Source organism: Agelaius tricolor, unplaced genomic scaffold, assembly GCF_023055355.1.
Source record: "Agelaius tricolor isolate 1412-34295 unplaced genomic scaffold, bAgeTri1.0.p SCAF_1, whole genome shotgun sequence".
Lineage (NCBI taxonomy): Eukaryota > Metazoa > Chordata > Aves > Passeriformes > Icteridae > Agelaius > Agelaius tricolor.
The window spans coordinates 105,898,771-105,924,419 of record NW_027269261.1 but is presented as its reverse complement, the minus strand read 5'-3'; the positions used below and the strand labels follow the sequence as shown (position 1 = coordinate 105,924,419).

Genomic DNA, 25,649 nt, shown 5'->3' with positions numbered 1-25,649 from the left:
TGCTCTCCAGCCACCCCCGGGGAAGTTGGCTGGGGGGAAGACGAGGGGACAAGGGGACAGGGAAGTGCACGAGTCATGTGAGGTCTGGAGTAGTTTCACTGTGAACACAACACTTGAAAATATAATTTCTAAATCATGACACCACTTTACCCTCTGTGCATCTTCCCTCTCTGCTTCATCATTCCTAAATAGAATCTAAATTCCCCTTTAACTTCCCTGTTCCCAAGTTTTCAAGTGCATGATATTGATACATCTCAATACCCGTGTTGATACATCTCAGATCCCACTAAGAGGGATCTGAGAGGCACCACAGGAAAGAGCATGGAAAGAAAGCAGGCCCATGTACTTCCTGACTGTAGTTTAAATTAAATCTAGAATTATTAAGTAAATGCCTTTAGAGGCTCTCTCTGATGAGGAAAATTCCAGCACGGGGCAAGCTGAGCCATGAAAACTTGGGAACAGGTAAGTTAAAGGGAAATTTAGATGAGGTAGAGACAGCACAAGATAAGCTCTGGATCTTCCTGGCTGCTTACAGTAGGGAGAAGCTGCTTATTGGGAGAAGCAGCCAGTTTTGTACTGACAGAGGGCAGATTTGGACTGGAAATAGGGATGGAATTCTTTCCATGTGAAGGTGGTGAGGCACTGAACAGGCTGCCCAGAGCAGCTGTGCCTGCCCCATCCCTGGCGGTGCCCAAGCCCGTGTTGGACGGTGCGCTAAGCAACCTGGCCTAGTGGAAGGTGTCCGTGCACACGGCGGGGGCAGGACCGGGTGGTTGGGAAGGTGCCTCCCTCCGGGCCCATCGTGGTCTCCGTGTCCCTGTGGCAGCCGGCGGGGCTGCGGGGCCCGGCGGGGCGGGCGGAACCCGCGCGCGGGGGAACGGTTCCCAGTGCCGCGTGTTGCCGGCCGGCGGCGGCGGCGGCCGCCTCCTCCTTCCTGCTGCCGGCGCGGGGGCGGCGGCGCTGTGGCGGCGGGGCCGGGGCATCGCGGGCCCGGGCGCCTCCTCCCCGCTCCGCTCCGCTCCTTCCCATGGCCGGGAACTTCTGGCAGAGCTCTCACTAGTGGGTGCCGCGGCCGCGGGGCGCGGGGCACGGGTGCTGCGGGCCGCCGCCGCGCTCTGGCCATTCATTGCCGGGCCGGGCGGCGGGCACGGCGCTGACGGGAGGCCCGGGAGCGCCGGGCGGGCGGCGGGGCCTGCTCGCCGCGGGACCCTAGCGGGAGCCGGGCTGGGTGCGGGAACAGCCCGGGCCAGCCCCGCTCAGCCGCCGCTCGGGAGGCGTTTGGGCGCTCCGGGACAGGGATCGTGTCCCGGTGTGGCTGCCCGCGGCACCCCGGGCTCCGGCGGGGGAGTGCGGGAGCTCGGGTCCCTGACACGCCGGTCCCCAGCGGTGGGGCAGCCGGGCCTCGGCTGGGGTGGACATCAGGAAGTTGGTATTGGATTGATACTGGGACGGGCTGCCCAGGGAGGCGGTGGAGTCACCGTCCCTGGAGGTATTTAAGGAAAGATTGGACGTGGCACTCGGTGTAGTTGACGGGGTGGTGTTCGGTCATGGATCTCAGAGGTCTTTTCCGACCTGATTGATTCTGTGATTCTACCCTGGAACACTTCATGCTGAGCGCATGGTCAAGGTTTGAATAGTGCCCGTAATGAAATGGCTGCAACATAAACCCTGTTAGTGACTGCCGGGGTCTGAGATCCGTACAGCCATCTTACTGGTAGGGGCTGATCTCAGCCCGTGGTAGTTCATGTTTTGTTGTTTGGTTTCTGAGCTTTTTGTTGCTTTGTTTTCAGTTGTCTAACTTTCAAAAATCCTGAAGAACAGTTGCTTGAGAAGATTGTTTGTGGCGGTGTTAAAGGCCACAAGCTCTTTATCCCCGAGCCTTAATTCGTAGTCTGTTTGTACAGAAGGTACTTAGTATAATGTTGATAAAAGAGTTGCTGAAATTATTTTCCATTCCTCTAGTTTACAATGGATTTTGGATAAACAAGATCTATTGAAAGAACGCCAGAAAGACTTGAAATTTCTGACTGAAGAAGAATATTGGAAGCTACAGATATTTTTTACTAATGGTAAAGCTTTTTTTTTATTTCTGCCATAAAATCTGTGCAATGTGTGCCGTGTCTAAATGGAGGTTTGAATTGCTTAGAGAATGAAATGTTTTCATTGTTGTATTACATATACTTTCACAGCCTATTTTAACAAAGACGTGGAGTATAAATAATTTGTTAGTTGTACTAACACAATTTTAGGAGACCTTGCAGGCTAATTAGCTGCATATATGACATTTTAACCTGTGATAGGATGAAACAGTAAATTTTCTTATTTTCAAGAGGTTCTTATCAAAACATAAAAGGAGTAGAAGCAAGCAGAAACTTCTAAGCTAGTGTATTAAAGGCTCAATGTCAAGCATTAGTACTCAGCCTGGGCTTTTGGGGGGTTCTTAGGGTGGGGTAAATATTTTAGGTGACCTGTGCCATCCTGTTAAACAGCAGAGTTTGGAAACTTGTTATTTGTGTTCATTTAGATTCTCTGAAACCTGCAACACAGCCCATGTTTTGTCTTCTGACTGATTTCCCAGTACCAGGTGGCTCTCAAATTGTCAACAAGTTTCTGAGAGCTGTTGGCAAGCAGCCTGTTCTCCCAAAGAATTTGGGACTTGTGTGTGAAGTTGTCTGATTCACTTGATGTCGCAAAGCATTAGGTATCCATATGAATGGCCATACCTGAGTATATCAGATTACAAAGGCACTTAAAATTTTCTCTGCAATTGTTCAATATTTAAAACAAATCTCCTTATGCAAAGGATATTGCTAACTAGTAACTTCTTTGCAAGTAGCTCTTCTTTGCAGCAGTCCTTTAAAGTACAGAATGCTTATTTTTTTCAGCTATCTGGCCAGACTTGTGACAGAGAAATGAAGTGACTTTCCCAGAGCCTCTGGAAGATCTTATGTCAGTGCTGGAATGGTATCTCTGAAAGATACCATTGCTTCTCTCTTAGCTCAGCTATTTTTGTAACAATTGCATATGCTATAAGCATGATCACTATGGATACCTCTGTGTTATTGCTTATAGGGCATCAGGAAATCAAGCTAGCAATGATTTACCCATTTGATCCATTCCTGAAATTTCTTGGGGTTAAAACCAAGTCATAACTTCATAATACAAAAATAGATGAAAGGAGGGTTATGGATATTTCTAAAACTGTATTTCTATGCTAATTTTCACTAGTATTAATTTGAACTGTGAAATAAGCTTTTTAAATGTTTCACTTCATTTGTTTTTCTTGGGTAAGCAAAGCTTTAAAAAGTAAACAAGTTAGTTTGTTAGTTATGGTTTGTGGTTCCCAGGGTCCTTTTCCTTGGCACTGCTTGCCTCCCCTGAAGGTAGGTCAGTGACTGAGGGCAGCTGGGGAGCAGCTCTGCCAGGATCTCCCCTGTGCCTGTACAAACACAGCCTACTCTGCAGGAGTGAGTGGTGCTGGGCTTTCTGCCCCTCTCTAGCAAAGAGGGCAGGGCAGAGGGCAGGGCTGCTCTGTGCTCAGGCAGAGCTGGCCGTGTTCAAACCCTCAATGTGTTGTGTCCTCGCTGCCTCTGAACAGGGACCCTGCTTTGGGTCCCCCCTTGTCTTCCATCTGCACTACCTGAGAGCAGATGAGGCCCAGCCCCAGCATGTCACATTCAGTGTGTGTCAGCCCAGGAGATGGTTGTTCCCTAAAGCAATTAAAATCTGCATGGAGAGGGGCAATTTCCTGCTGCTTTCTCATTGGAAAACAAGTGCAGTAGATCACTAACTGATTGTATGGCTCCCTGCAGCTATGAAGAGAAGGAAAAAGATCATCTTCTAAAGTAGTTTGAAAAAATAAACTGATGTTGATTTCTCTGTTTGGATCACCAAGCCTTAACTGGTTTTGGTTGAGAAGTGTATTAGTTATTTTCCCTTTTTGGTTTTGGGCAGAAGCAGTAATGTTTGTGTTAGAGGGTACTCAAAATACTCAGATTTAAAACAGCCTTTATTAAAAAACTCCAAACTACTGAAACTGCTTACTTTCTAAACATACAGGAATAAATGATCTTATAGTTTCTTTTCAAATTTTAATATTTTCAAATATTAAAATAATTACAAGCATTGGACTTTTCCCCAGCGTATACAAGCTTCCATTTCATTAAGTCTCTCTAGGCTCTTGTCCATTTTTTTCTTCTAAACCACACTTGATTTTTCTCTGACAGCAGATGGCCTAACCATTCCTGAAAGTCCCATGGGAGTATGAGACATATTTGGAGAATTCTGTTTAGCCTAATACTTGAATTTTTCTGATGCCCTAGTAGTAGGACAGCTTTTTAGCCCCATGGTCAAATTAAAGGCAAAAATTCTTTCCAAGCTCCCAAGATATGCTGATCAAATGTTTAATATTTGTACAGACATTGCATACTGGGTTTAACACCCTTTTTGGAAGTATTGCTTGTCCTACTGTCACTGTCAAACTAGTCCAAATTTGGTATTCTTCTCTAGAAAAAGAATGATATGACACAGGCAGGGATTTAGTGTTGCTTTGGGCCTTGCCAGTGGGTGACAAATGTGTACCCTGGCTGTTCACAGGGGATATGTGATAAGAGCATGGGCAAAAATCTCTCAACTTGAGTGTTAGAGAGTCTCTCAACTTAGAGACTAAGAATTTAGTGGTGACTGACAACAGAATTGTTTGCTTTTCCCACCAGTGGTCACTGTCTTGGTCTTGCTGTACATATTTTAAATATCTACTTAAGTGTGTTTTAAAATACTGTTTTTGACATTTCTCATGAGGGAGGAAAAAAGAAGAGGGAGTCTTCACAGAGCCGAGCCGTTCTCAGAATAATGGTGGCGCAGAAGTATGGGAAAAATAACAAGTAACAACCTTATGTTTCACTGTGCCATTCTTTACATCCAACCCCTGCTCTTAATCCCAGCTTGATGCATCTAATTTGCTTGGCACCTTTCCTTTGCCTGGGAGGCCAAACAAGAGCTACCTGCACAGATGACACCAGGGTTGTTTCTTGGCCAACTGGCAGAGGACCACCGTGATGGAGCAGCTGACTGCATCCTCTGGTCTCCCACCCCCTCTCCCTAGACTAAATATGTCATTTTTTTAACACCTGCTGCCTCTGCCAAATTTAATGACCATGTCTGTGTTGGCAGTTTTACATATTTGAAAAAATACCATCCATTTTGTGTGGCACTGAAGAGCTGAGGATTTATATTTCCTGTGGCTGAATATGTTTTGCTCTAAAATGGAATACCTGAGCTTTACCCTTCTGAGATTTGTGCTGTCATCTTCTTAAAGGTCACACTCGCTTTGTACACAATGAATCAAAGTTCCTTTTCCTTTTTGAAGGTGTCCCCAAGCTTCAGGAGGCAGCGGTTCTTCACCTGCAGGTCCGTAGGTTTACAGCAGTGTGTTGTCTCTCTAGAGCCACAGAGGGAGAAGACTGTGGTGCTGCTCCTTAGAATCCCCAGCACTAGCTGTGTTTTGAGACCCTTTGCTATTTGGTGTCAAATTGTTTAAAAAAACTCAACTCAAGCTTTTGTTCATTTTTTTTTAAGTTATCCAGGCTTTAGGTGAACATCTTAAATTAAGACAACAAGTTATTGCCACTGCTACAGTCTACTTCAAGAGATTCTATGCCAGGTAGGACTGTTTACTATGATGGTAAAAGATTAAAACATTTGCTAGGCACATTTTGGTAGCCCTTTAAAAATGCAGTTCTGTATTAAAAACAGTGCCACTTTTGTTTTTTGGATGGTGTAAAGCTTTTATGCTTTAATAAAGTTAACTTAAGCTTTGCTTTTTCAAAAGGAAGTGTGGTGCTCTTAATAGATTAATCGTTCTACATGTATGAAACAACATATTATAATTTTGTTGTAACATTTCAGATATTCCCTAAAAAGTATAGATCCAGTATTAATGGCTCCTACGTGTGTGTTTTTGGCATCCAAAGTAGAGGTATGAAGTATTACAATTTTTTAATGTAACATTATGTGATGTATGAGAGAAAGAAAACGTTTAGGACTTTCAAATTTTTTGTCTTTCTTCGTGCTTTGGGGGTTGAAACCTTCTCCTTTTTGCATAGATTTCTATAGCATTTAAGAAAAGGAGACAGAGAAGGCCTTCAAAAGTTGTCTAAATTATTAACCTTGAAGTGCCTCTGAAAACTGAAAAAAATATTTTAAATGGCTGTTTCACTGTCACACAGTGTTTAAATATTTACATACACTATATCTTAAATTGTGTATATCTTAAGCAGTGTCTCCTTTCTGGTGTGTTTCTCCTTATTTATGTTTACTCAAACTTTAAAACATAATGGGAATTTTTCCCCCTAATTATCTTGTTCTATTTCATATAGCAAGGGATCCTCAGAGTTTACCACACTTTCATTACTTGGATTAAAAGTATGTTGTAGCTCATGCTCTGTCCTTGAGAAATTATAAGGAACTGACCCATTGGGGGTGATGGTGAGAGGGCTCCATGCCTTCACCATCAGTGCTCCCCTTTGAATGTGGCCAAGAGTTAGCATCAGCTGGGTGCTGCTGTTAGTCCTCTGTAATGCAGCAAGTTTACAGCTGTTTAAGAAGTGTCTGTGTAATGGAAAAAAGTCAAATTTGGCACTTTATGATATGTCAGCACTAAAGAGTTCTACAGAAGGAGCTCAAATACTTAATGGATGGTAGAAACAGTCCTACTAAACTAGTGGTGACATGTGATATTGTTGTCTGTACAAGTACTGTGACACTCTTCAGTGTTTGGAAGACATCAAGGAAAAGAGAGAGTGTGGGAGAGAGTGCTTTTTTATCAGCCTGTTAAATGAGCATTTAAGCAGGCACAGACATAGAGTGTATATACATGGATGTACCTTAAATTAGAAGTCTGTGTAGCCTTCCTAAAGCTTCTGGAGCTTTAGAGGGCAGCACTATTGATTCAGCTATGGACTTCTCTGAAAGAACACTCTATACAGAAAATTTTCAGATTGCTGACTGTCTCAGCACAGGAGCTAAGACTTCACAAAAACATAACTAAAAGGGGTAGTTAATGGCAGGCTTCTAAAGACAGTTTTCTCTCCAAATGGGATAAGGAAAAGAATAACCTCCTTGAAGCCCTCTTCTCTATTTTATAAAAAGAATGGTAGCCAGCTGAGCTTTTGGTGCTTTTGTACCTTTCATAAATCTTTACTGTTCCTCACAAACAACCAAGAAACTAATCAATGAAATAACTTTAGCCCTGTTTACCTTAAGAAAAAAAAAAAAAGGGGTGGGGGAAAAACCCAAACACTACAATACTGCAAAAAGAAGCCCAGTTTAGTAAGAAGCCATTATTTTAATTTGATAACAATGTCAGTGTACGGTGTTTCAGGTGGTTCACCTCATTTACCATTCTTTTTCTTCAGGAATTTGGTGTTGTTTCAAATACAAGATTGATTTCTGCTGCTACTTCTGTATGTAAGTATCAGTAATTTTCATTACACTCTAAGTATCTCTGTAGGGAGATCAGTTGGTTTCTTTGCTTTTTTTTAAAAGGTAGCTTTTTGTCAAATCATGGAGGACTTAAAGAGCCAGTTAAAACCATTAAGAATAAATAGCTTCTGTGTCCAAATACAGAGGCAGAAGGGTCCATTCTGTATTAGTTTTGGTTGATTATGGGTGGAACTTATGCCAAGCATGAGTGAAAATGAAGTCATAAAATAAAACTATTGAAATTTATAAACAACCTCGAGTAGTAAATTGAATTCTGAACTACTCAAAGATAGAATTGGAAATTTACAGCTTTGCCTGTTTAGTAAAAGGTATGGCTCTGTGAAAGTACCTGTTTTAAGAATTTTTGGTAGGCTGTATACCTTCAGATTTTTTAAATCCTTTTTTCCCCATCAAAAAATTAGTCTTTGCACATGGTATTTATTTCTAAAAATACATTTTATGACCAATTATTCACAATAAATTCAATAAAATTACACTGTAATTACTTAATCCTCTATCTTTCCCACTTGCCTTTGTATTTCCCAATTCATGTAACTTACATGTCATCCATCAAACTCTTGAAGTGATGTCTTCCTTAGCTAAACGCTGTTATCTGACCCAGAAGGTCCAGCTGCTCTCAGTGGGCAATTCCTGTCTGTGCTCTTCCAAATGTAGGTCAGGCATTGAGGGGACAGGTGACTGGCTGCATCTGCAGCCTCCAGATGCACAGGGTGTATCAGTCCATGGGGCTGGCCGTGTGACAGTTCTGCCACCAGGAGCTGAAACACGTCTTCAGTGCCAGCATGACCAAGACCAGTACTGGGTTTAGCACTGAGAGTTGCTATTTTTACATCAGAAGCATCATTGTGAGGAAGTTCTGATGCATAAGTGAGACTGTTAGATGGATTTTGGTAAATATGCCACAGCTGATTTTACTTGGACATTTAGTTCTTAGCTGTGCTGTTTCTCAGAATTCCAGTCTCAGGACCCTATAGAAGATTTTCCTCACAGCTCTTCCTTCACACCTAGAAGTCCTGTCAGCCCTGATAAGTACTGTGCATTTCATGGAAGTGGGGGCAGGCAACAGGCTTTCTCCAAGCATTTATTCTTTTATTCTACCTGGTCTTCCTTTACCAGAGTTGCTTCAGTAGTACACAGTGGTTTTTGGGAGATCTTAATACCAAAGGCAAGAAAAGATGAGGCAAGACAAGTAAAAGCGAAATCAAGCTAACAAAGGGGCTGACCAATGTAATAGTGGCTGGTTTAAGAGGCTTGTTTGCTTTTAGCTCAGCAGCAACATGAAGTTAATAACACTTGCTTCCTTTGTAAGGAAGATGGTCTTAGCCTGGTTTTCAACAACCTCTTCAAAAGGTTTTTCTTCTGTTAACACATCTCCCTAAAATGACAGCTCCATGTAGTGGTTGTGTCTGCAGCTTGCTTTGTGGATAAAATGCTTTTTCTCCCTATCTTCTTTCTCAAATTGGTATTTTTTTTTACCATGTACATCTTCAGTTTGGATACATCTTGAGAAACTCTCTTATTAATTCTTTTCTTTCTTGAAGTAATTAAAATTTCCAACCAGTAGCCCAGTCTTGGTGTCCTACAAAAAATTTTCTAGTGAAGTTCACCCTAGGTCTAAATGGTGAATTCTTTGGTCCAGAGGACTGATGCTGTCTTTTCTTTGAACTGAAATGTCATACTGATTTTCTGGAAGTAATAGCAATAGTTTCATTTAATAATATACTGCCTGTCATTAATATAAGAAATACTGTCCACTTCCAGGATGTTAAATGTTACTTGTTTTCCTTGGATGACAAGGACTTAAAATAGCTTTTAAAATGTTTTAGGTGTACAAAAGTCAAATCCACATCTTCAAGTGTTCTTGTTTTCCCTTGTTCAGCATTCTAACATGAAATCACTCTGGTTTTGCATATTAGCATGCTTCTTACCAGTGTAAAATACACAAAGATTAATTAAATATCTCAATTGGAGATAATCCTTACATTCTGGACCTGCAGGAAGTCTGGCTGAACTCCCTTACCCTGCCCTTGGGCTTGCTTTTCTAAGACTTCATTAGTTCCTTTAAAATCTTGCCTGTTGAAGGATCAAACCTATGTAAAAAATCCCACATGAAAATTCCATTTGGATTTAGTGTTCATACTAAACTGAACATCAGTAGCTGGAGAGCTCTGTGAGTGATAACTTGTGGGAAGTTAGCTGTCCCTGAGCTAGTTGGTGGTTAACCAGAAGACTTAATAGTGTCCAAAGCAGCAGTCAAATGTCTGGCTGAGTATCTGTGCAAATCTGGATTTCAGGTGTATTTCTCTTTCCTTTTCAGGATCTTAAATCTTGTAACTTACCTCTTCTCTTTGAAATACAAGCCTTTTGTACAGAAAGCCACAAGCTGAAAGTTGTGCTGCCAGGTAGATTTGTAGGGCTATATACAGATGAATAAATAGAATGGGAAGGATGTAAAAGTATTAATTACATTATTTTTAACATACTTTTTTCTGTTTACTGTAGTGAAAACTAGGTTTTCATATGCCTTTCCAAAGGAGTTTCCTTATAGGATGAACCATGTAAGTATGCTATTTGAAATACAACTTGATCAAATAAATTAATAAATGCTAGCATGAAATTCTTTCTTTTAAATACTAAGAAAGAAATATTTTCATACTCATATGTCAGGTTTATTAATTATTTGTTTTGTATAGAATATTGGGAAAGTTACTTTTAAAAATAATAAAAATCTTACATAACCTTCTTTCCTTAAATTGTTGTCAGGAAAGACAAGTGATGTGATAGGGTGACTGAAATGGTAGTTTTTCTATAGCATGATAAGAAAAGAGATTTAGGTTTTTTTGAATGTTCTTTGTTACAAATACATTGCTCCAGGGAAAGTAAATGGCCTTTGCACCTGGAATGCTTCCAAGCTTGCACACATGAGCAGTTGGCTTCCAGAAAGCAGTTTTATTTTTGCCTGTAAAATTTAATGGCTCTTGAAAAATAGTTTTTAATTAGTACTTTAAATTTACCAGTGGTTTTCAAGGTATTCTCAGTCACAATACTGAGAGGTTTTGTAGTTTTTCTTAAAACGAATTTTGACCTGTGCTGTAGAATTTGGAAAGCTAAACATCTAAATAGTTTTAGATTGGCTGTAACAAATACTACTTTTTTTGTTGGTTTGCTTTTCACCCAGTCTAGAAAGCCAAATGATGCATCAGAATATAAAATACCTAAGATCTTATAATAAAACTGCACTGCTATTTTATAGATAAAGGCAAATGGAAATACATTTTGGAGTACTGCTTTCATATAGCAAAAGTAGTCCAGTCTTTTCCTTCATGTCACCAATACATCACATTCTGTATTGAGAGTGAGAGCTGATTTAATTGTTAAAATTGCACAGAATATTTCACATGAAATTAAATCTGAAAATGTTTTGAAAGGCTATTTGACAAGTTAGTGAGCTGATGAAGACACTCTAATTCTACAAAACAACTTTTCTATTGCTATGAAGTTCTTATGCACTGAGAACAATTTGCTGCTACCAGGTGTTGAAACAAATCAGGCAAGTGCTGCCAATGAAGCAGTCTTTCATAGCAAACTTGATGCAAAATATTCAACTTGTTTGTTGTTATGACTGGAGTTGAGTTATAATAGTGATAAGGCAATAGCTAATAATAGCTTTATTTTTGTTTGGTTTTGTAGTTTCAGATAAAATGCATTTAGGAATGTTGGAAATAGTTGTTGAGAATTCCTGTGTATTTATGATGTTAAACTGCATGTCAGTTAATTCTTTCTGCTGCCTGAAACATACTGCTTATTAACTGTGATTTTGCTTCTTTACAGATACTAGAATGTGAATTCTATCTCTTAGAATTAATGGTAGGTTGGGTTTTTTGGTGGAACTGCTTTTGTTTTTGTGAGAGAAGTAACTGTATCTAAGTCCTGATGCAGAGATGGGATGTCAATGTCCTTTTCCCTAGATGGAATGGCCAGTTATGACCATGAAGAGTTGTATTCTTACCATGCCCTCTTCTTTATGCCTGAAAGAATCTGGGGCTACATATATACATATGTATAGATATATGTATATATACATATAGAACATATATGTTCTAGCAGAAGGTGTGGGTACTATCCCATTCAGGCTAGTCTATAGCAACCCAATAATTAGAGTAATCATCTAGGAAGGAGATGTGGGTTTGAATCCTGTGAGAAAGAAACCGAATTCAGGTCTCCCATTTTCTGAGGTGGTGCTGTAACTATTAGGCTGTTGGATGAAGGGAGCACAGTGGGACATTTTCTTCCAGACCCTTTCAAAGAAAGGAGCCATATCTGATTTTTGCAAGAGTAGCTATGCCATTGCTCTGTTTGGTTACCTGAAAGGAGGCAACCCAGGCTTCTTACAGGGCTTGGATAAAGTAGTGCCTGATTTCTGCATATGGCTTGGACTTGGATGGGTTAAGCACTGAACTCTAGTGCTACTGTACTAGAGTAGTTCTGCTCAAGTGCAGAGAAAAGGAGTGAGAAACCAGGGAGCAGCTTAGTGAGTTAAGCAGCAGATGAGAGAATGTTTTGGGAATTGAACACAGAGGAAATCAGATCAAAGTTTTTGTTTGTACCTACAAGTAATTTTAATACAGTTTTTAGATTCCTGTTTAGATTTAGCCCTTGATACCTCTGCTATACATGGCAGTAACTCTTGAGTTTTGTATACAGGAGTTTTAGCACAAGCAATTGCATTTACAAGAAGTTATGTTTTGGGGATTCACTTATTTTTCCAGCATACTATGCAGTATATAGTGTGTGCAGTAATGGTATTTCATGTAAGTGTTCAGCACATGTAACTTAATGTGGCATTTCCCTGTAGTATCCACACAACTGGCTGCTTTTAGCAAGAGGATTATTCCTTCTTGTTTACCTGGACCTGAAATGAGGGGATTTGAGAGCAGTAGAATTTTTCTCTCTTTTCTTTCCAAACCAGCATCAATGATTTTGGCATGCTCTCCATGTATGGTATTTAGTAGCTGACTGTTTTCTGGCAGTGTTTTGTATTTCCAAGTGGGAATTACGGGTTTGTAAGCAAATGAGGTTTCAGTGTGCTGCAGATGTGACTCTCTGTGTCTCTTAGGGGAAGGACATTGACAGACTGGCAACTGTGCTGTGTAATGGTATTCTAGAGAGAGCACTGCCCTCATTAGAACAGGGCTAGGTGTTAGAATGCTACTTAAAAAAAAATCAGTAATTGACTTGTAAACCAAATGTTTTAATCCGAACTGACAACATGCTCTGAATTGAAATCTAACTTCTGTCCCCATGACATTTTTCCTAGGACTGCTGTTTGATAGTATATCATCCTTATAGACCTTTGCTCCAATATGTGCAAGATATGGGCCAAGAAGACATGCTGCTACCTCTTGCATGGTAATGAAGACAATGGGAATAGTTCCTCCTTTCATCAAGAAAGCAAGTGTTTAACAGTTATGCTTCAAAGGTGGTTAAGCTTTTGCTGAACCAAGCAGGCTTAGCCATATTTGAATAGAAAGGGTGCCCTAGTTAATTGTGCAGGTATATGTCCCTGAATTAGCTTATTCTCTCTTTAGCCCTGTAATGATTTTACTTTGCAGTGGTCTAATTTTTATTTTGTTAGACTAGCTCTAATGGCACAGTTCAACATTACTGAATGGTGACTATGAGTAGAGGAAGTTTCTTTCTGTCAGCATTGTCATAGGAGGTTTGTAGCTGCATTTCTCTTCCCAGAGAAAAGCAAGGCACAACTTCCCAGGGATATTTCTGGGATTCACATTCTCTCAGCCTCAGAGAAAGAAAAAACAATTCTTATCTCAATTGCTGCTCCTCTTGTTGTTCACAAGTGGAATTCATTGTGGAAGATTGTTTACCTGAAGAGAATTGATAATTGGATTCTGGGTGTGAGTGTATTGATTCATTGACCAATTGAATCCAAGTGTGTGTGGGGATTGTCAGCTGACAGTCACAAGATTCTGGGCAGTTGAGTGAGTGCTTGTGCAGATGTGCTTCAGTTTAGATGTAATGTAATATAGTATAGAATAATATAGTATAATAAAGTAATTAATTAGCCTTCTGATATCCATGGAGTCAGATGCATAATTTCTCCCAGATGTTGGGGGTTGCCCTGCTTTACAATAGAGGTAGAAGCAAATATATAGGGTTTTTTAGCTCTGTTAGCAGAACTCATTCTTCAACTGTTTCAAATACAGAAAGACAGTAGAACTACTGCTTTTATGCTAGCCTTTACTTATTTGTGAAACAGATAATTATTTGGTGGTATACATACACATCCACTGCAGAAAGACATTTATGTACTAAAAGAATGTTTCCAAATAAACTTCTGCTGTGAGTATAAGGGAAAAAAAGAAAGGCTAAGAGATTTTTACAAGGGAAAAGATCTCTTTCCTTGATATTTTGCCCTGTAGCCTCATTGCTTTGACTGTCTGGAAAACTGACAAAATATTTGTAAACCAACAGCAGTTTTTGAAGGAATATAGTCTAAAGGTGAATAGGAAGATACTTACAAGTTCTTTTTTGCACAGGAGGATAGTGAATGACACCTACAGAACTGATCTTTGTCTGCTGTACCCTCCTTTCATGATAGCTCTAGGTAAGTAACAAGTAATGTATCCTGGTCATGTTTACCTGGATATATTCTGTGCAGTGTCCCATCACAAGCATTCCTCAGAGTGCCCTCATAAGGTGCTTCAGGTTGTGTCTCATACAGCACTGACACTGTAGCCTTGCAACTTAAAAAGCCTTAAAGAAAAGTCAGATAATTAATCCTGAGTTTCCTTTGTTGAACTGTATAGGGTTTATAAAAAATGGAATGTTTCTAACTGTATTGGGAGTGTATCTTTATTCAATATCCATGTCACCTGATCTTTGCAGCTTGCCTACATGTGGCCTGTGTTGTCCAGCAGAAGGATGCAAGGCAATGGTTTGCTGAGCTGTCTGTTGATATGGAAAAGGTACTCTGTTTTTTATTCCCTTCACTTGTTATGGACTGACCAGAAATGGTAGTCATGGTTGTCTTATATATCTGCAATACTGATTTGAACTTAAAATTCAGTGCTCTTGTTAGATGCTGTTGCAGTTAGGCAGATCTCTTTGGAAGGGAGACAATGTCAGGTTATTTGGTTATCACCCTGCTCTGAAAGTCAAGACAAAACCATTGCATAACAGAAGAGCATTGCTGGTATTGCCATTTTCCAGACAGCAATATAAACCAAGTATCTTTTACATTGTTTGCCAGAAAAAGGGTTCCCAGTGTTTTTCTGTCACGCAAGATTGTCAGTACAAGTTTGACTTTTAAGTTCAAGTGCATGTGATTTTCTGATTGACTTTTCAGCATCATGCCAGTGCACCATTCTCATTTTCTCCCTGTACATGTGCAGAGTATAGCCTAGTGTAGAACATTTTTGACACTTTCAGGATTCCCAGCACTGTGACTTCAATCAGTGCTACACAGGGAGACACCAAGATCATTCAGTTGAGTTCCCTGCTAATGCAAATTCTGTGTCAAATAATCCCATTCATTAATTTATTAGGTTTCAGGGTGCAGTAGTCCCTATACTAACAATGCTTTTCATCCTCACTAGTTTCTTTTACTTTTTAGGTTGGCTTCTTTAACCTGTGTTTAGCTCCAGCAAGCAAATCAAAGTAGTACTCATATTCCTTATCACACTGTTTCACTTAGCACATATTTTTTTCAGTCTTTTTTTGAAACTGAGTGTCTGGAATTAACTAGCCTGTTATGATTGAGAGGTACCATTTCCTTCTGTTCCCTTCATATTGCCCTTTATCCCACTGATGTTATGGCATTGTGTTTGTATTCCAGGATTTGTCCTGAAATGTAAACACAGTTTGGATGCTATGCTGTGTGGAGAGCTCTGTGAATTATGCTGTCATACATGTAAAGGCAGGGTGATAATAAACTGGCAGCAAAGGAGAGCCAACATCTATTTAATAGATAAAATTACCATAAGCTTGATACTGAGTATCTTTGAATGTTTACTTGTGTCAGTGATAAAGCCTAAGCTTGATTTTTTCACACTAACACCATGGACATGGTGAAGCACCAGCTGTGACTTTGGTTTCAAGGACAAAATATATTGCTCTAGCACTTAATGAAAGATCATGTATTAAAAAGAAGAAAGAAAGTAAATTCTACTTTATTAATTTAGAGAATGATGAAACATATTATGAATGAATTATTATCCAGCTTTCACGTAGAATATTGCACCAGCTTTTATATAGAATATTGTACTACAAATTTAAAGGAATTTAAGGTAGATAGAAAGTCCAAACTGGTATGGAATGCTTACACTTCCAGAAGCAGAATATGCAGTGTCAACAATTCTTATTATATGTATATAAGAATGTGAGAAGTATTTAAAAACTCCTTGGCTCTGTTCCTTGGAAGGAAAGAGTTCAGATGAATGTTTTGTGGTTTTGGGCTTTTGTTTTCCCACACTGTTCCTCTGATATGTATAGAACATTGATAATCATCAATTACTGTATTGATCATGGATGGTCATATAGCTGCAGTCATGCTGCCCAAGTCTGTATTTTCCCAGGAGCTTAGTTATCCCAGGAGCTGTGGCAGTATTTGCAAATAAATAAATAAAATTTAAAAAAGGTACTTAGTTTGCAGAGGAAGAGAAGCAGTAAATACAGTTGGAAGGAAAAATATTCTGTTCAGGCTTTGATTCACAATTAATCAAAAAACTAATTAAATGCTTTTTTGGGACCAGATTAAGTGTGAGACAGCTCTGTTTATAATATGAAAATTGTGTTGCTTAGTTTCAGCTTAGGGCCTGTTTAGTTAATTAAACAGGCTGTGACAAAGGTAAAATCACTGTCGTGTCTGACCTTAGGCTCTCTTCTCTTTCTAATACAGATTTTAGAAATAATCAGGGTTATTCTGAAGCTGTATGAGCAGTGGAAGAACTTTGATGAGAGAAAAGAGATGGCTACTATTCTTAGTAAAATGCCTAAACCAAAACCACCTCCAAACAGGTATGGTACTTCCTTATTGCACCTTTCCCATGGAAAAACTACACTGTGATCTTAAGAATGTGCAAATGTTTAATTCAAGGTGTGGTGTATGTTTTTACAGCCCAGATGTTTCTGATACAAAACCAGCCTGATTGTTCAGGAGCTAGTGGGAAGCATAACATTCATTATCTTAGAGAGAGTGTTAATGTGATTAGAATGTGATCAATACAGCTCAGCAAATGTAAGGAACCCCAGTGTGAGGCTCCATGGCTGGGCCACATTCAATGGAACTGGGCCTGCTTGATGTCGTATTTAATTACTGTGATTAAATGTCACTGCTGGGAATCTGCACATGCAAATTCCTGTGCACATGCTCATGTAATGTGAACTTTGCAGTGTTGACTTCAGAAGTAGATTCAGCAGGCAGCTTCATGGGCGTATATTGAATTTATTATTCACATAAATATGGTGAAGTTATTTATGCATGCTGAGAATAACCTTTGCATTTTTTAATGAAACTGAGCAGAATATTTTGACCTATTTATGTATATGTTGAAGTATTTTCTTTCCAAAGATTTTTATTACTTTCAGAATACTGTATTTTTTAATTAAAAAAAAAAGATAAAAATGTAATGTGATGCTTCTTATTGAAGATACATGTTTTTGTTTTCTTCAACAGTGAAGGAGAACAGGGTCCAAATGGTAGCCAGAACTCTAGTTATAGCCAATCTTAAGGCATTCCAAAGAATTTCTTTATGGACCACTTTGACTCAAGACATCCTGGGATATTTCCTGTGTTCATGAAATGGACAGAAGGTTTTAGTAACATCTTTGACAAAGAACTCGAAGAATAAATAGCTTGTTTGTGTCAAGCATTTTGAAAGCTTTTTCTCTAAAACTACATCATTTTCTCTGACGCTGGAACAAATGTGCTAAGATTTTTCAGTGTAAGGAATCAAACTTTAAACCAAGCTGCAAAAGATTAATGTTTTTCACTCAAAACAAATAGTTCATTATTGGTTTTATTTGTGTTGAAGTGAACTGTTTTTAGAGCGACAGTAACCCGAGGCCTAAGTGTAACTGTATTAATGACTTGTATTGTCTTCATTTTGTTTGTGACTGAAGGAAGATAGTGCACTCTATGTTGAATCTGTCCATTACCTTCAGTTTTGTTGATTAAAAAAAAAATAAATACAGATTCTGCAGCAAGAAACGCATTCCTTCAGAAACATATGCCTAGAAAAGCCTGTAAAGAATATTGTTAGAGTTCTAATGAAAACTGCAGGAAAGAAAGTCAGTTGCTATTTTTGGGTTTAAAAAAGCTGTATTCCTCAGTAGATCTACTTGGTTGTTTTTGCCATGATACAGTAGCCCAGCTTGCCAGAGAAGTGCAATATGTATAGTGATTCTGCAGTTTTCTGAAACATTTCAAGTGTTAGAAATTAAGACAACCCAACATATTAGGATTTTTTTTCAAATAAATGTACTGTATGGTACAATCGGAATATTTCACAATCAAGTACAAATCTGGATATTATTGCTATTTTTTATGGTGGATTTTTTTTGTAGAAAAGATATACACTGTTAGTCTGCCTTCACTGTTAGTGTGAATTTGTGTGGTTCATTAGAGAGTTTATTTAAGAGGATCAAGTGTTTGGTGAGCTTCATACTGGCTAATTTTAATTGGGAGGTTAGGAGCAACTCTAGAATAACTGAAATGGGATTCCTTGGTTACCTTTGTGCTGGAGAAAATGAGATTTCTTCAAACAGAAGGCCATATCCTGCGTTCCTTACTCAGGCAGATATCCCACTGAAGACAGGAATGGGCCTTAATTGATTACTTGATATCTTGATATTTTAGATAACTTTGTTTATAACTAAGTTCTGTACAACTTTATTTTGAATGATAATGCCAACTTGCCCAAGTATAAAAGTTGAATGATAAAGTTCAGTAACTTTGTTCTCCTTTTTTTTTTTTTTGTTTGTTTGGTTTTTTGTTTTTTTTTTTTTTTTTTTGTTTTCCTGAAACAACACATTTCACGACTCTGAAATCCTGGAGGGAGATTGAAAATATGTGCTGTCTGACGTGTCTTGGTTCAAAAAACTGGCCCCTTAAAAAAATCCCCACCTGTTTTTGCAAATACTTGTCTTTGTAATTGGCTGGTCATCCAGTGAAATATAACTGAAGTGTTTTTCTATGTAGCTCATTAGGCTACTAGCATTTATTTCTGTTCAGGTTATTTCCATAAATCATTATGTGAACCTGCCCCAGACACTTTGGTGAGGTGGAAAAAATATACATTTTGGTCTTTGCTACTTGGTTTCCATTTGATCCATACTTTTTATAGACACTTGTTGATGAAGTGGAATTTGGCTATTTTGCTTTCATTTCTTGAAGTCTAAAATGTGCGATTTGTAATGTGGACTTGGGGAATAGAAATAAATCAAAGCAACTTGACCTTTGTTGTGTGGAGTAATTAAACAGGAACTGTTCTTTAGGTAAGCATCAGTCTTCTCACATATACCATGTAAGCTGCCAGGAAAGTTCATGTTTTGGAATTGGGGAGTTAATTAAGAATTCTGGCTAAAGTGATTAAATTTTTTCTTGCTGCTGAAGAGTCTTTTCAGACTTTACTTCACACCTAAAGCACAATGGGACCTAAATCTCAGAGCTAACATGTCAGGCACTTCTTGATGGTACCTAGAAGTTTCTTAAGGTGATTCTCTACTGGGAAGATGAGGCTAATTTTACCAGCTTTGATTCCAGTAAAAACAGTGAAAGGCAATGAAGTGCAGTCAAAAAGAGCTTGATTCAGCGAGGACAGTTTTAAAAAGGTGTTTTGAACAAGAGGAAATGGAACATAATGTGAATTCAACAGTCTTGCTACTAAGCATGCAGAAAAAAAAAATCACCTTTCTTGTGCTTCACGTCAAAGGAGAGGTGCATAAAAATGTGGTATCTCACTGAAAGACAGGTAGCTGAAATTCTTCACAGATTATATGGCAACAGGTGGCTCTGAAGTGTCAAAGCAAACACAAGCCATCTATGCCAAAAAGACTTAAAGAAAAATCCCAAAGGAAACAAACTGGATCAGACAAGGTATTTAACTTAAACCCCATCATTTGGAAAGCAAATTAGAAAGGATAATCTAATTTCAAAAGCTACAAATAGCTGGAGAAACATCTTGCAAAAAAACTACCACGATTAATAAAAAGGGAAAATAAAAAAGAGGTATACAGTAATTTTTTAATTATAAAAAAACCAACCCACAACTACTCAGTTCAGAAAAGACAATAGGTCCAGAAAATCAGAGGTGGTGAGAAGACTGATAGGTGACAACTGCTCACTTCTGACAGAAGGAGCCAGAGCAGTTGATGAATACATGGCAAGTCGGGAAGCAACAAAAGGAAAGATTTCTCACCACTGCTGTGTCTGATGGGAGTTTCTGTTGAAAATGTACAAGTACCCAAATATAGTAAGACATGCAAAGCCTGGAGCACTCTTGAGTTGTAAATGAGAGTAATCTGGAGATTGTACCACTACATACTAATCCTGTTTTATGCTCTTCCTCAGATGTTTATTACCAGTTGCTGCCAAACAGAAAATAATTGGCTAGATAGATCTTGGTGTAACACAGAATAACTTGTTTATTTTTTGTGGTTATGTAGTTTTAGGTGTTCCTAAGAAATGTTAATTTAACTACAAAAGGAAGCATTGGCTGCTCATGACTAAGTATTAAGTTGATTAGAGTGCCTTGCTTTGTTCATTTGTATGCTGAAGTTTGGTGGCTTATCAATACAGCTAAGCATGATGAATTATACATTTAACTAAATCATGAAATCCTCTATACACTCTGACCTTAATGATCTTCAAAAGGCATTGTTAGTCCTGGTGAGGCCTGGCACAACAGAGCCAGCAGCAGGTTTCTGTTGTCCCCCTGACCCCTTGATACTAGAATATCTGCAGTTTGACTATTCTAAACCAACTACCCAACACAGGTATTTGAGAAATAATAATTTTATTTGCCTTATCATCATTCGTTTAAACAGTCATAAACTACATTATACAAAAAAGTAAACATAATCTGCACTTAGGTTCTCTTCACATGCATTCATCAAAACCATAACCCAAAGTAAAAGTTGAAAGGTTGAGCAAATTTAGTGTCCTCTGTTTGTACCATAGTCTTTGGGTATAATTTAAACCAAGCAGTTGCTATGCATGGCTGTTTGAAGGTGAATGTCCATTCATACAAGAAGCCAGTAGTGAGCTTTATTATGGAAGCAGAATGCATGTGATTTGCTAAAACCTCCAAACCATCCTGAAGCCTTGATTGGGTAAGGGGTGGGACTGTCATCTTCATTTCTTTTCTGGAGGTTCATGTTTTACCCAGTCATCAAAGCCACCAGCATACTGCTGAACTCTGAAAATATGCAGAAGATACCTTTCTCAAGAAGAGTCCTTAATATTGTCTCTTAAAGAGGACACAGCAAAAAAAAAACCAAAAAAACAAACCTGAAACCAAGAGTAAAAAATAAACACCCCAAGCCCCAAAAATCAACAAAACCCCCTACAATAGATTAAAATAAAGATAAAACACAGAAATTCTCTGCAACCATATACATTTGTACCTAGCTTCAATGAGCCAGACTGACATTCCTTCTACTCTAAGACTGCCTGCTTCCATGCAGTGAGTTCTGTAACTCTTTTCTTCCAAATTACAATGTTGGAGTTCAAACATCAAGCAAGAAATAGCTGGATCAATGAAACAGTTGCCAGTTCTTTTTTAAAAGAGTGAGAAGAGACTCACAGCACTGGGAGATATTTATTTCATCTATTTATTATGTCTAATACTTCACTTGTCACCAAATAAACCCTGCACACTGATCTTTACTTCTTTGCAAACCTACATGCTCTATAGGTCTGACATCAACCTGTGCAAAACTAAACTCTGTAAAACAAAAATCCACTATGCAAAACAATATTGACTCCTTCAATTGGGCATAATGAAAAACAGGTAATGGAGGGTATTTTTTTACTCTGAAACAAGAACATGCTTCCATACTTTTGACTAGAATTAGTGTGAATGTTCCAGTTCCTGAATTGCAGTTCAGTGAAAACATGAGCAAATAACCAATGTCTTAAATTTTATCTGCAGTCTTCAAGACAGTGAGGCACCTTCCAAAGATAGGTTTAACAACTCCGCAAACCAAATGCTGCATTTCACTCTATCATCTCATGGTTTTGTCAGCTATTGCCTTCACTGCTTTCCTCCTGGCAAATAATCCAAAGCTTTACAGGAAGTGCCACTGTCAACAGTGAACTGTAAACGTGGAACTGCAATTCAACAAAGGGTGTGGTTTCTCAAACTATTATTTAAGACTGTACTACTACCAAAGCAAGCAGTTCTCCACCTTTACAACCTTCCTGCATCTCAGGACTAGTGCTTATGGAGCTCTTTTAGGAAGAAACATCTCAGCAAGGGAGCCCTGAGAGGCAGAAGGACCCTTCAGTGGCAGCGTGGTCTTGCAGCAGTTTGTGTCACCAGTGGCACATGTGCAGAGCCGCTCAAGGGCTGTTTTACAGGGTGGTACACCTCACTTTGCTGCAACACCCAATGGCATCTCCAGGTTCACTGGAGACAAAAGGAGGTGTCTAACTCAAATACCAATTGTTTTGTTCATATTCCACATGTAATTTTTACCCTTGCACACAAGATGAGTATGTGTTCTGCTTCATGGGGGGAAGCAGCATTAATCCCATACTTACGCACAAAGTCATACCTGCTGAAACCCAAGGACATGGCAAAACCAAGTGCTTGTTTACTTCTTGTTCCTGCCAAACAGGAGAAAACCACAGGGTCTGACTTGGATGGCATATTTTGATTATACTGTTCCTTGAACTCCGTTGGGTCCATTTGTAGAGCTTCTACTAATTCACCCACTGGGAAATACAGAAAACAAGCAATTGTTTACTCTGCATCCAAAGACAGGTTTGCATGGTTTACAGGTTCGCAGGACTTCTAACTCCTCTGGAAGAACAGTTCAGCCTCATTACATGCCAGCGGCTTTTTAGGAGCGTTCCTCTTTGCTCAGTCACCACCACCTGAGCATTCCAGCCAGGAGGAACACGGAACACCCGGCGCCTGCAAGCAGCGGCGCTGACAACTTACGCGGTATGTTGATGGACTCCGGGATTTTTCCGAACCTGTCGATCTCCCACCTCTCCCGCACGTCAATGTGAAGCACGTTGGCCTTTTTCAGGTCTTTGAGCTCCTGGTAGGAGAGGTTCGGCGCCGCGGCGGCGCAGAGGCGGCGGCAGGTGGGGCCTGGCGGGAGGCACAGCCGGTCAGCCCGGCCCGGGACGCGCCGAACGGAGCCACGCGGGGCTGTCCCCGGGCGCCGGCCAAACCCCGCCCGGCCCCATCCCCGCCCGGCCCCGCTCACCGGGCGCTGCCGCCCGGCTCCAGCCGCCGCCCGCCGCCCGCAGGGCCCGCGCCGCCCGCCACCAGCCCCCGAGCCCCATGCCGGCTCCCTGGCGATGGCGGCCGCCCCGCCCAGCCCAGCCAGGCCCAGCCCAGCCAGGCCCAGCCAGGCCCGGCCCCGCCGGCGGGGAGGAGACACCGCCTTCCCCGCAGGGGCGGGGGCCGCAGCTTTGGTGCCGCTGGCTGCGCAGGGGAGCCCGCCGGGGTGGCCACGCTTGGCACCTGCCAGGTGACACAGAGACACCGCCTCCGGCCTCGGTACACCCGGCATCTACCCTGCATTGCCTGGGCAGGGTAAATTCTACCGGCCTGCCCAAACTGTGGAGAGGCCCGAAAGTAGCAAAGGCTGGGAGATGAAACAGAGATGAGGAATTTTGATGCCAAAACAAATTTTAAAAATGCCAGCCTCTGAGTGTAACGTCGAGGAGAAAAGGTGATTTTAGCACTGGCCTGCACCACTTTCACCAGTGTCACTGTCCCCTTACAGCCACAGGACATGTGGACCAGGCACCGATCTCATTTCTGGTGACGAATGAGCGGATGTGAGGGAAGGGCATGAAGCTGCATCACAGGAGGTTTAGGTTAGATATTAGGAAAACCTCCACCCAGAGGGTGTCAGGCACTGGAACAGCCTCCTCAAGGAAGAAGTGGTCATGGCCCCAGACCCACCAAAGTTCAAGAAGTGTTTGGACAATACTCTGAGGCACATGGTGTGTAATTCTCCTCTACTGTGCACAGTCAGGAGTTGGACTCAAACATTGTATGTCCCCTCCAGCTCAGGATATTATATGAACTGATGATCCCTGGTTTCAGTTTTGAATGTTTTGGTTTTGAACTGAAACCCTAGATTTAGGTTTGAAGCTGTCAGTCAGTCTTCTAGCCACAAGGACTAATGGCCAAGACCTATGTGAGTGAAGAAATGAGGGTCCTTCTGTTCCACATATTTTAAACCAGTATTCCATATTTACTGCATACCTTTATAATATGTTACATACCAGCAATTCTAGTTTTTAAAAGCAGGCATGCTGGATCTTCTCATAAAAGATGCACTTTGAGGAGTAGGTTGTTGAATCTTTACTAATTAGAGTTTTCCTTCTCAAAAGGAGAACAAAATATTTCTTGGTACTGTAAAGTGTGACAAATTGAACTTGGCACATATAACTGGTTCACTAGCTGCCCTTCTGCCAGCCTCTCCATATGGCCTCCTTGACAGGCATTTGCAAATTGTCTGTCTGAAGCAGTATATCTATATACAAAGTGAGGTTTAATGCATTTTCCATTTCCCACAAGGTAAGGATATAATACACTATGTTTAGAAATTATCTTCTGAAGTATAATTTGCTGTATAGTTTATCTTTGGTAAAATAATGACCACAGTTAATCTCCACTTATTGCATGTATCACCATAAGGACCATAAAGCGTTCAATGTGAAGCACCAGAACACTTGTCATATGAAATACGTATTCACAGGAAGAAGTATTTGCATGGTTTTGATTTGACCCTGGATCATACTATGTACAGAAAGAGAGAACACACCTTGTTTTCTGAAATAGGAAGCATTCACCAGCCATCTTGTGAAAAACTCAGAGAATTTGAGGTCAGAACAGACAAAGCTTAGCAAATTCCCACAGCTTGGTGAAAAGGAGGGAAGCAGCACATCCAATTCTCCTTTTGTCTTTATGGCTGCATTCAGCCAACTCCTCACAGCTTCCTTCATTTCACCTCGTGGGACTCTCTCTCCATTTCACCTCTTCTTCACTTGACTTTCCAGTTCTGTACAACCTCCCACACTCAAACCCAGCAGCACCCAACCCAGTTTCCAGTAGCTCCTCCTTCGAGTGCTGGACATCCTTTACTCTGCGTGCCCTCGGTTCTCCTTCCAGTCCCTCCCACGGTGGCTGCCTCGAAAATCCAGGGCCCAGACCCTGCTGCGTAACCTCTGAGCACGACTTTCCACCGCCATCCCTGCGCGCTGCCAAACCTCCTCTTAGCGCGCTGCCCACGGGCACAAACCCAGCGCAGCATCTCCAGTTCTTTCAGCAAAATTCAGAAGTGAAGGTCACCCCAGCCTTTGCCCTGAGTTTCCAGAGTGCCCCGCAGCCAGACCTGTCGCTACCTGTTGCCTCTCGGCGGGCCCCGGTGCGCTCCCGGACGGCCCCGCTTCCCCCCGCCCTTCCCACCCGGGACACGCGTTGTGCCCTGGAACCAGCCCCAGCCCCGCTGCCACCCGAGCGGAGCCGCCTGGGCCGCGGCTGGGGCGGGGAGCGGCGCGGCGAGGCCGGGGGCGGAGCGGAGCGGAGCTTCCTCCGCCGCTTCCTGCCGCCGCCCGCCCGCCGCCGCCGCCGCTCCGTGAGTGCGGGGCGCGGGGAGGGGGCGGGCGGCACAGGCGGGGGGCGCCGAGCCCGTCCTGCGCAGCCGGGGAGGGTTGCGGAGCCTCCGCCGCGGCCCGAGGGTCGGGCTGGGCCGATAGGCCCCGCCATGGCGGCGGCCGGGCCCGCGGCCTGCGGAGCCGAGTCCCGGGGGCCGGGCGGGCGCGGGGCGCGGGCTGGGGGCGGCGGGAGGGGGCTCTGCCCCGCCGTGGCCCCGGGCCGGGCGGGCCGCCCCTCCCCGCTGCCGGCGGCGCCCGCGGTAGCGCTGTCCGCCGCTTC

General features: G+C 41.4%; 3 protein-coding genes across 11 annotated transcripts in view; 2 read left to right on the top strand and 1 right to left on the bottom strand.

Moving 5' to 3' along the window:
* The first annotated feature begins 907 nt into the window (after positions 1 to 907).
* CCNC (cyclin C) lies at positions 908 to 18,976 on the top strand. 3 transcript variants are annotated; one of them, XM_071446424.1, is made up of 12 exons: positions 908 to 1,059; positions 1,963 to 2,069; positions 5,578 to 5,662; positions 5,908 to 5,977; positions 7,416 to 7,467; positions 10,006 to 10,061; positions 11,335 to 11,370; positions 12,821 to 12,912; positions 14,061 to 14,128; positions 14,410 to 14,489; positions 16,421 to 16,539; positions 17,198 to 18,976. In XM_071446424.1, the coding sequence occupies exons 1-12, from the start codon at positions 1,028 to 1,030 to the stop codon at positions 17,250 to 17,252; spliced, it is 852 nt and encodes a 283-aa protein (XP_071302525.1). In that variant the 5' UTR covers positions 908 to 1,027; the 3' UTR covers positions 17,253 to 18,976. The 3 variants fall into 3 exon arrangements, with proteins under 3 accessions (XP_071302525.1, XP_071302543.1, XP_071302534.1); XM_071446442.1 differs by lacking the exon at positions 908 to 1,059 and adding an exon at positions 1,471 to 1,489; XM_071446433.1 differs by lacking the exons at positions 908 to 1,059; positions 5,578 to 5,662.
* A 1,544-nt stretch (positions 18,977 to 20,520) lies between these two features.
* TSTD1 (thiosulfate sulfurtransferase like domain containing 1) lies at positions 20,521 to 23,126 on the bottom strand. 2 transcript variants are annotated; one of them, XM_071446465.1, is made up of 4 exons: positions 22,963 to 23,126; positions 22,689 to 22,844; positions 22,300 to 22,459; positions 20,521 to 20,990 (listed from the first exon to the last, which is right to left on the bottom strand). In XM_071446465.1, the coding sequence occupies exons 1-4, from the start codon at positions 23,039 to 23,041 to the stop codon at positions 20,966 to 20,968; spliced, it is 420 nt and encodes a 139-aa protein (XP_071302566.1). In that variant the 5' UTR covers positions 23,042 to 23,126; the 3' UTR covers positions 20,521 to 20,965. The 2 variants fall into 2 exon arrangements, with proteins under 2 accessions (XP_071302566.1, XP_071302557.1); XM_071446456.1 differs by having other exon boundaries at positions 20,521 to 20,939; positions 22,963 to 23,117.
* A 2,092-nt stretch (positions 23,127 to 25,218) lies between these two features.
* USP45 (ubiquitin specific peptidase 45) overlaps positions 25,219 to 25,649 on the top strand; it is a 50,121-nt gene continuing 49,690 nt past the window's right edge. For all 6 annotated transcript variants that reach the window (XM_071446355.1, XM_071446337.1, XM_071446347.1 and 3 more), the window contains exon 1: positions 25,219 to 25,350. The gene's annotated coding sequence lies outside the window, so the exon portion shown is untranslated. The remainder of the gene's footprint in view (positions 25,351 to 25,649) is intronic.